General features: G+C 38.7%; 1 protein-coding gene across 1 annotated transcript in view; it reads left to right on the top strand.

Annotated features, from left to right (window-relative positions):
• The window catches only part of LOC118332815 (endophilin-B2-like), a 25280-nt gene continuing 15160 nt past the window's right edge, over window positions 1-10120 (top strand). The window contains exons 1-5 of the mRNA XM_035668245.1: window positions 1-178; window positions 5005-5146; window positions 5655-5666; window positions 8856-8984; window positions 9333-9451. Coding sequence (XP_035524138.1) covers window positions 116-178; window positions 5005-5146; window positions 5655-5666; window positions 8856-8984; window positions 9333-9451 — 465 coding nt within the window. The 5' untranslated portion in view covers window positions 1-115. The remainder of the gene's footprint in view (window positions 179-5004; window positions 5147-5654; window positions 5667-8855; window positions 8985-9332; window positions 9452-10120) is intronic.

The following is a 10120-nucleotide window of genomic DNA, read 5'->3' as shown; positions in this document are numbered from 1 at the left end:
TCGTCCACGAAGCGGATTACTGCGTTTGCTGCTACATCATCTCAGCTGATCCGGAGGATTCCCTCTGCAGGGAAACAAACAAGCCCTGCCTGTATGCTCAGCTCTGCACGCCACCATGGATTTCAACGTCAAAAAACTGGCTTCTGATGCAGGGGTCTTCTTCACCCGAGCTGTGCAGGTAAGCCGCAGATGGTCTGCTGGACCTGCGGGGAATATGTGGGTTGATTTACCGCCTCACTGTAACTGCGTCTTGCAGGGGTGGAAGAGAGCCGGGGGCCATGGTGCTGGCTTTCTACCACCCTCACAAAGCAGATGATTGTGTTGTAAGAGGATGCAGCTGTAAAGATGAAATCGGCTGTATTTTGTCGTGTAGTTTGATGAGCGCGGCCGGCGCTGTAAGCCGATAAAGGTCTGTCCAGCCTCGATCCATTATTGATGGCTGTGATCGAGTGTGTCACCCATGTGACAGCAGCAGACTGCTCCCCTCCAACTCCTCCGCAGGAAAGGGCTTCTTTATGGAGCAGGCGAATAGGCTCCTCATTGTATACTATATGTTATATTATTCACGCCTTCTTGCCCCCATTAGCTTCCTTCTATGTAGTGGATAAAACTTGACACCAAACCACCTTAAACTGTCAGTTTAATTATTTCTTTTGTATTACGAGCTGTACAGAATTCTAATAACTAGACCTGCTTCCACTTACAAATCAGTAGCATCAGTTGATTAATTCGGCACCCACATAATACACTAAGAAGCACTTATTTATCATTTGTTCTGCCTAGCATTCCCTTTTAAAAATGCATTTCATACACATTAATCCTTTTTTTCCCTTTCTACTTTTATTTGGCATTATTTATTTTTCAAAGTTAATCATTTCCTGATATAGGATATCATGAATTATTTCATATTTAAAAAGAAAATTCTATAAATAAGTGTTGCAATTAAAATAGATATTTGCAGCAGGGCACGGAGGACCTTTTCAGTGTTAATCAAATATAATACGATTTTCTTAAAATAACCCATCTCATCTACTTAAATACCCAGGTACAGTACCTCAAGCCCACCTTTGTTTAAAAGTGTCCATTTGCAGTCATTGTTCCATTATGTAAACCCGTGATTCCCAGCAGGGGTACTTGTGCAGTCTTTATGTGAAAAGATTGTGGAGTAACTCAACAAATTAAAATTCAAAATATAAATTACAATTAAATTAAAAACCAACATATTGAACACCCAAATCCTGATCCTTCCTAAGCCCCACCCCTTTTGGTACATTGGTCAACAGTGCTAGGCATTTGAAGATGGTTGAAGATAAAAGCAACATAGTCACATCTTAAGTTAGCTAATGTTAGCAAAATGCTGGTTAACTAGCAGCTAACGAGTGATGTAGATTAGCTAGCTAGTTATCTAGCGTTTTGATAACATTAGCTAACTTAAGATGTGACTATATATAACGTATGTTGCTTTTATCTTTAACCATCTTCAAAAATGGAAATTTGACTGAGGTTGGTTCTGACCGAGAATTGCTCAACTGTTATTGGAGCACAGAGCAAAAAGAGGCGGGGCTTAGGAAGGTATACTTGAGAGTCTATTAAAACTAGTTTCTAAGCAAGCGGATAAGTCTAAATAGTTAAAGCTAAATAAAATGGATACATAGTAAAAATAAAAATAAAAAAAAGCTAGCTTAAAATTTGTAAATGGTTAAAACATCCAGCTTGTGGTACATAAAAAATCTTATATCCACTTTTATATTGTAACTACTGTTCTATAAGATCCACTCTAAAATCAGTTAAAATGAACACATTTGGAATTGTGGATGAAGGGGTCCTTGAGCTCATCTGGCAGCAGTTTGGGGGTACATCTGAAATCTGTCTGGGAACCACTGATGTAATTAATAAACGTATCCATACGCTGATGCCCTGATCTGCAGTATACTAGATAACTTTAGGTACAGCTCCTTACAAAAATAATGGATCTGAGGGAACATTCACTTCCATTGTCACCATTTGTATGCTGAATTAATTTAAACTTCCTATTGATAAGAAAACAGCCTTCATTCCTGTCATGAATGTATAAGTGCTGAATATCATGAGAGCTATAAAGTAGAGGATTTTACAAGGCATTTCTTGTAAGGGCTGTGTGACATTCCCATTATCACTGACAGCCTGCACATAGCGTGTCTGACAGCCTCTATTAAATAAATGTGGTACTGCTGTAACTACATTAAGGTCTGATCTGAAACAGACCTGTATAGGTATGAAAATTAAATTATTATGGCAGATATATCTGTTTGCAAGAGGGCTGTGTTTAATTAGGAAAATGTTTGCTCTCAAATGAACACCTGGCACAGCAGCTAACTTTTAAATTGTAACTTCCATAGAACCATGAGACAGATTGTCAGTGTTCACTAACAGCTGTGTTAGCTGCTATAGCTTCATTTCTGACCACTTTCTGCAGTATTTGATTGAAAAGATCCACGAATGCAACAAGTGCACTTCACTTTTCTGGAAGCATTGTGGGAAACACAGGAAACCACTGGCTGCGTAGGAAGTAGGTGAGACATACTGAGGGACGAAAAACAACAGAATAACTCCTGGAATGCACTCAACACTACATAGGCAACCATATTTACTGTTTCTATATTCCTCCATACAACTGTAGAATGAGCCAGGGCAGGATAAAAAAGACTTGATGATTAACGATAGAATATTAACTGTTAACAGTTTAAGTATACTCAGATATATTCATATCAATGAATACAACACACTTAACAAATTCACATAATTACTCACACCAGCAGCAGTGCCAGAGAGTTGTGAGTTTAAAGCGAACACAATTATTTCTGTTAATTTGGAATGAAGAAAATCAAATGTGTGTAAACAAGTTTATAACAACAAACATGAACACATAATCACACTCTAAATCATAGTCACCAGGAAATAAATATCTGTGGAATTACAAAAATACTGTAGCAACTGTATCGGTTGTTACAGTACACTTGCAATAACAAAAATAAAAGCGGTCCATAATTAGTTTGAACACACTAGAAAGCAGTAGAATGTATTTCACCGAACCAGTTCGACACTTGTAGGGACTGAACTGCTGACTAGAGTAGAAACAGACAACAAGCAGCAAAGGTCAACGGTCAACATACTAGTACAAGAAAAAGATGATTTAATAGGTTTTTGTTAGATCTTAGGCAGTCCAATGTCTTCATATATGTATATATATATATTTTTTTTTTTTAAATATGTTTTTTTCATCACAAAACTAGGGGGGCTTAGGGGGGCTCAGCCTTTTTCAGAGGGAGCTTAAGACCCCCCCTAGCCCCTCCCTCTCGCCAGCATTGAATAAACCTAACCCAACTACAATATTTTAACACTAAATAACAGTTACAGTACTAATAGTAGTTGGTAGTCTACCAACTTCCCCCAGTCATTATGACACATCCCATCTGGTGTTTTATATCTCTGCACCCCATCGCCGGAACCAGTGTTTTGTCAATTTATACTACCTTTCCAAAAAATCCTAGTGTAATGTGAATCAATAACTAACCAACCCTACCCTTAACTAATGTACATGCGCACAACACCGGCTGATGTGCTTCGCATGGGGTCACACCATTGACAGTAACGGACAAAACTTCCGGGTCTATTAAATGAAGCCAATGTGTGTCTGAAACCTGCATTCTATGTTATGGCCAGCAAGGGGAGCACCATTGGTTACAATAACACACCGATACCATCTAATTGAGAATGAGCCGACTTCTCACTTGATTTATGAGCTCAGTAAACCTCAGTAAACCTGATGAGTTTATGGTCTCAATCTCTAGTTTCAGTCTTCTTCCATACATTATGATATTCCAACAACAATCCATTTCGTGATTTGGTCCTGTAGATACCGGTTGTATAGGAACCGGTGCTATTTTGGCACTGTGTTTCGGTACCCATCCAACAACACTACTACATACCCATTTAGAATGGTTTTCAGCTGACAAAAGTGGTTTGAGGGGTTTAGTTACTCTTTAAAGAGGCAGATAACAAAATCTTTTTCATTTCTCACCTGGCTGCAGTGCCACTTGTAACCATTACCACACCCATAAACTGTTCATGTTGGTGTTCTCATATTGCTAGCAGTCAGTGAAGTTCTAAAAAGTGCCATCCTACCACGAGCTGGACATTAGTAGTTAAAGGGTTAATCAAATCCCCAAAAAACTAATTACCCACAGTGAACCTGGGTCCTTCGGGGTCCCTGAGGGTCAGATTTGAAGCCTGCAAATCCAGCCTCTGCCTGTCTCCGATAGTCCCTTCTGAATTCTTGTTTTTTAAGAAGTCATAAGATGTGACGCGTCATTTAAGCTGAAGCTCATCCAGTAAGCCGTTGTGAGTCAGGCTTTTTGCCTGCTGTTTTATGACACTGATGGTGAATTCCTCAGTTATCTGTGTGTCTTTAAAGTCCAGCTGGCTGCTGTCAGTCAGATCTGGCAGCCAGTGAAGAAAGCTGAAGAAGTCAGACAGCCCTGCCTCATACCACAGATGGGGTTTTTTGGCCTGTGTTATAAAACACAAAGTCTGCAGCAGAAGTGGATGTTCTCATCATTTATTGCACAGTTGGACATCACAGTTGGTGACAACAAGTAGCTCTTTGTTGCTACTGTGTTGCTACTTTCTCATATAATTTTTCTGCACTTCTTTCTCTTTTTCTAGGAATGTTGTCACGTGATTGAATTCACTTGACTTTTATAGACCCTTATACAACATACTGTAAATACAAATCCAGACATTCTCTTAAACAGCTCCAGACCAGGATGGCAAAGTCACGACCCGCCCTACTCTGCCTCTGATTGGCTTACCCTAACCAATCCCACTCATGAGTACTAGCCAATCAAAAATATCGGCCTCCCAAGCTTGTACATCAGCTGATATTGGTTAATTGCAGCTGCATATTAATGTAATAATGCTATCATGTCATCATGTGTATAATGTGTGCCTAACTTTGTCTCCCAGTTCACAGAGGAGAAACTGGGCCAGGCTGAAAAGACAGAGCTTGATCCTCACTTGGAGAACCTGATCACTCGGGCTGATGGCACCAAGAACTGGACTGAAAAGATCCTGAGACAAACAGAGGTGCTTCTGCAACCCAATCCAAGTAAGAGAAGAAAAAAAGACGCGTCATCTTTTGCCTTCTGGTTACCATATAAAAAATGCCTTTCATTCCTTTAAAAATGTATTTAAATTAAACAAGGTTTTGTTTGTTGTTTTTAAATTATTTTTCTTACTTATTTAAAGCTGCAGTAGTTAACTTTTATGAAAAAATCTTTCTGTGATAATCTCTAAAACTTTGGTTTGGAAAGTTGGAAGGATGCTTTCTGTTGGTGGCTTGAAGATAGTTTGTTGAGTCTCATTCTCAGGTCGTCAAATATCGATGGAAGGAATGAGACTCAACAATCAACTTTCTTACTTGCCTCTGATTGATCAAAGATTATCTGTCTCATGTTCTAATGTCAGGATATAGTGAAAGTTTCAGTAAATATGACAAAAAGTTACGGTTACAACGGTTCATAGTCCTGCATTAATCTGTAATAGATTTAGAGATGGATCTTGGAAGTAATGTCTAACCCTTGATCTTTGTATTCTTTTAACCCTCCATGCTCCAGTTGACCACACTGGTAAGTCATTTCCCAGAGTGCTATGTAAGGAAAGTGTGAACTCACTATGACAGACAGTGTAGCATATACAGACCTACCATACACTGATGATGTTGAAACTGAAACGTGAAAGAGTGAACAGTGCTGCACAGTGAATGGATGGACTGTGCACACACAAACAGGTGTTGAATTACTAATGACCGTCCCTGCAGGTAGACAAATGATAGCACTTGTCTGACGGGATATATCCAATGCTGCCTCATGGGTAAATTCTCAAATAAAAGCAGGTGTTCTAATGGTGCAATAGATCTTTTCCACAGCAGCCAGTTTGATATGACATAGTAGGGTAAACACTGGTGTTACCAATGATACTAAATAAATTCTGTTACATTCAGGTCAGCCAGAGTCAGGCTCAAAGGCTCTGCTACACTGAATAGAACCTTGACTGTGTAGAGTTAAACTTACAGATAGCCTGTCTTGCTGAAGAGGTGGGCATGATCATGGTACACTAATTAATTTGTTATGGGAATGTCCCACAGTACAGGCTTCATGGCGTGCTGTTCATGAAAATAGAAGGCAGATTATAGGCCAAGATATTCCTTACAAACCTAGTCTATATGTTCTGACCAATGTATTTGTATTTACACATGGAATATGCTCCCCATTGCTGTGGCCCTGAACCCCTATGCTCAAGTTTTAATGTTATTAAAATTTTACCTTTTTTTGTATACATGTCCATTATTATTTAAGTCTACTTTTTCTGTTCCTATTGTTGTTGCCCTATTGTTTAAGGTTGTTGTGTCTGTAAACACTGAGGGATATTAACCTGTGCTATAATGATATGCATGGTGTATCAGCACAATGGCCTATTTCCACAGCAATTATTCCATCAATATAACAACACGGTCACGTTTCTGTTTTGCTTTTACGAGAAATACTGTTTTTACTCATTATTATTTATACTTTGCCTTGCCTTGGCCCAATAGGAGCACCCTAGCAACAGGAAGGCTGGTTCTTTTCAGTAACACACTATATGAACGATATAGTTTAGAGAATATTATAGATCTAAGACGAAACTTACCAGTCTGAAGGGTGGCACTGAGAGAAAAAGGCGCAACTACAACTCTGTCTGCTACTTCAGTACCACGCACAGCATCAATACACCGCACAGTGATATTAGGCTGCTGATAATAAAGCTGTCGTCAGGGCTCCTTGAGGAAATTCACTCCTGTAAACAGTTCTCTTTTTAGAGCATGCCATGTGAAATTACTCACTTATTTTCCAACTGTTCTCTGCTGTTGTATTTCGCTCACGGACGTAAGAGGATCTAGAAAGCACCCAATTGGACTGTGAGTTTCCTGGAACTAAACCTGTGCTGTAAAGGCCAGAAAAGCTGCACCGGTTAGAATATAAATGTTCCATCAAAATTGAATAATTCTCAATAATTTTATTTATGTTATAGGTTGGGATAGACGGCGTCTGGGTCCAGACCCGGACTGAGTTCAGCCTGTTAGTAATCTTGGTACTAGGGGATAGAAAGGGGGAATTAGAATCAGTATCAGAAATACTTTATTGATCTCTGGGTGGAAATAGGTTGCATTACTGTTGCTCAAGTTGCTAAACAAAAATAATTAACAATAACAAGAAAATATAGAAATATAAAATAAGACTTAATCTTATATTGAAAACTGTACAATGAACCCAAACAGTAAACTCAGTAACTGCAAGACGTTCGTTTAAAACCAGTGATCCGGATGACTTTTAAGCATATTATTTCCTGTTCAGGGAACTTTTTATATAGCTCTCTGTCAATTCAATTCAATTCAAATTCAATTCCAATTTTATTTGTAAATGCGCCAATTCATAACAGAAGCTTATCTCAAGGACACTTTTCAAACTACAGCAGGTCTAGACGAACTCCTTATAACATTTACAGAGACCCAACAGTACCACCATGATCAAGCACTTGGCGGTTTGGCAGTTTACTGTATAATTGCAGTATTAATGACAAATAAATGAATAAACCAGACTATTGCTAAAAGTTGGTGAAGATGAGCAGGAGCCACTGCAAAAAGCTGCATGCACTACAGCAGGTTAACAAGGGGTGTGGCATCCTCCTCATATCATCTACCGGTAACACAACAATCAGTGAAATGCTTCCCCGCCTCTGACGAGATACAAATGTACGACTCCTGACAACCCCCAACAAGCGGAATATGGATATTGTGTAGGAGATGTCGTAACATCATTAGGAATGTTCTTCTACTCAAACAGAATATTATTATTATTATTATTATATTTATTTTATGTATAATAGTAGTTACAATATGGAAGTGAGAAAAAACAAAAATACAATTTTCTCAACTTTTTTCCAAAATGTTTTTTTATAATGAAAATGACCAACATTCAAGTGCTGAAAAAAAAGAATGAACAGAGTTAGGATAAAAAAAAAATCTGTATAAAAATAGGGGCTCTCTTTTTCCTATTGATGTATTCACTGTTTACATATTCACATAATATTCTGTGGGTCTTGAAAGATTAGTGAATATGACCAATAATGCTGGCAGTGGCTGGTAACTTAAAAATAATACTCTGGCAGGGAAAGTGTTAAAAGCTACCCACTGGGCCGCTGGAAGGCTTTCAGTGAGAAAGTGTCGCTGCTGTTGGCTGCAGCTTCACAATGATCCAAAACCAACAAAATGGAAATGACTAAAACTAATTAATGAATGGAAATAATGTTCCTGTATGACATGACTCCTTTGTTGTAATGATGGAATCAGCACTGTTGAAATGTGCAACATATTACATTTTATTTTATTAAGAGTTGAATTTGCATTAAAGCAGTGGTTCCCCCCACTAGGTGTTGCCCAATCTTCATGGGGGGTTGGCGAGGCCTTCTTGATTTCAAGGCGCGTTAGAAAACTTAAAGAATATACACTGCAGGCCTATATCTCAGCATTTGGTTCACTTCTGTGAAGAAAAGTAAATGGAAAGGCATTTGTCTAATTGAACAATGGACATGTGTCATGGACAAGAAAACACTGAATGTTTAAAAAAAGGGAGCCTATTAAGTCTGTATGATTGTTAAACATGATAAAAATACATAATACAGACAGAATTGTATAAAAAGTTCCTTAAAACGGAACAAAATGTATCCAAATACTTGAGATGTTGGTGTCCTCAGTTTCAGAGCGATCTCTTTATCACCAGGTGCTCGAATAGAAGAGTACATCTATGACAAGCTGGACAAGAAGCTTCCCTCCAAGGCGACCAACGCAGAGCTGCTGGGCCAGTACATGCTGGAAGCTGCCAATGATTTTGGTGCAGTGACGCCATACGGTCAGTGGAGCTGTTACTGAAACTGATACTGTGGCAGTTGATTGGTGAGACATAACCCTAACCCTAACCCTTTGAGCATGGTGTCTGCTCGGTACTTATGAAGTCCCGGAGGGCTGGGGGGCCTCTCTATTAGAAATGATTAAATAGTTGAAAGTGTGGTTGATGATTTAGCAGCTGTTGAAAGCATATGTGAGTTTTTATATGAACAGCAGGGTGGACGGCTCAAGATGTGGTCCATCTGAGCCTGGAAATGGCGGCTTTTCTTAATCCTGTGAGATCAGGTCTAGTGTTCTGGGTCCAGATTCTTTAAAGTGAGAATTTAATACAATTTTTGATTTTTGACACCAGGGAGAAAATGGAAGTGGAAGAGTTATTTTGAGAAGGGTCCAACTGCAGTCCACCCTCCTGAAGCCCCTAGTGAGTCAATGGGAGTTGAGCATGACCTCCCTAGTAGAGTTCCGTATGGAGTAAGCTAGCAGTCCTCCATAATCTGTTTGTGAACAAGTTTTCGGTATTTTCGGAATCTTCACTCATATTAGATCTAGGCCTAATTTAAAAGTTTGTTCTGACTTTAGTGAGGAAAAGGCACAACTGCACTACCGGTGTTATGGTTTGAAGAGAGCCCCTGTTAACCACTGACCTTTCGGCCAAATGTGTCTGTGGTTACTCACAGTGACGGCAGCTGCTGCTAACAGAGCTCTTGAATTAAATGATCAATATTTATCTTGAGGAATTTGACCCCATAAGAATTTTTTTTCACATTTCCCACATTATAAGAACATTATGAGAGGTGAAAGAGTCTTGCTGAGCACAACTTTACATACATAAATGTTTGGTGCAGATATTAAACACGGATGAGTGTGTATTTCAAATTGGTTAAAGTAAAATTAAAGGCTTTTAGAAGGACAGCTGGGGGTCTTCTGTGTTTTCAACATTTACCACTACTATGAGCAACGTTTCTGCCTTAAAGTCACCAGTCATATACTTCAGATAATATAAATATACTTCAGATATTTCATATAATATTCTGTGAACTACAGGTGCATCTCAATAAATTAGAATATCATGACAAAGTTCATTTATTTCAGTAATTCAATTCAAAAAGTGAAACTCATATATCATATAGATTCATAACA

Source organism: Morone saxatilis, unplaced genomic scaffold (assembly GCF_004916995.1).
Source record: "Morone saxatilis isolate NCDOM2014 unplaced genomic scaffold, NCSU_SB_2.0 Contig21, whole genome shotgun sequence".
NCBI lineage: Eukaryota > Metazoa > Chordata > Actinopteri > Moronidae > Morone > Morone saxatilis.
This window is presented reverse-complemented; position numbering and strand designations above follow the sequence as displayed.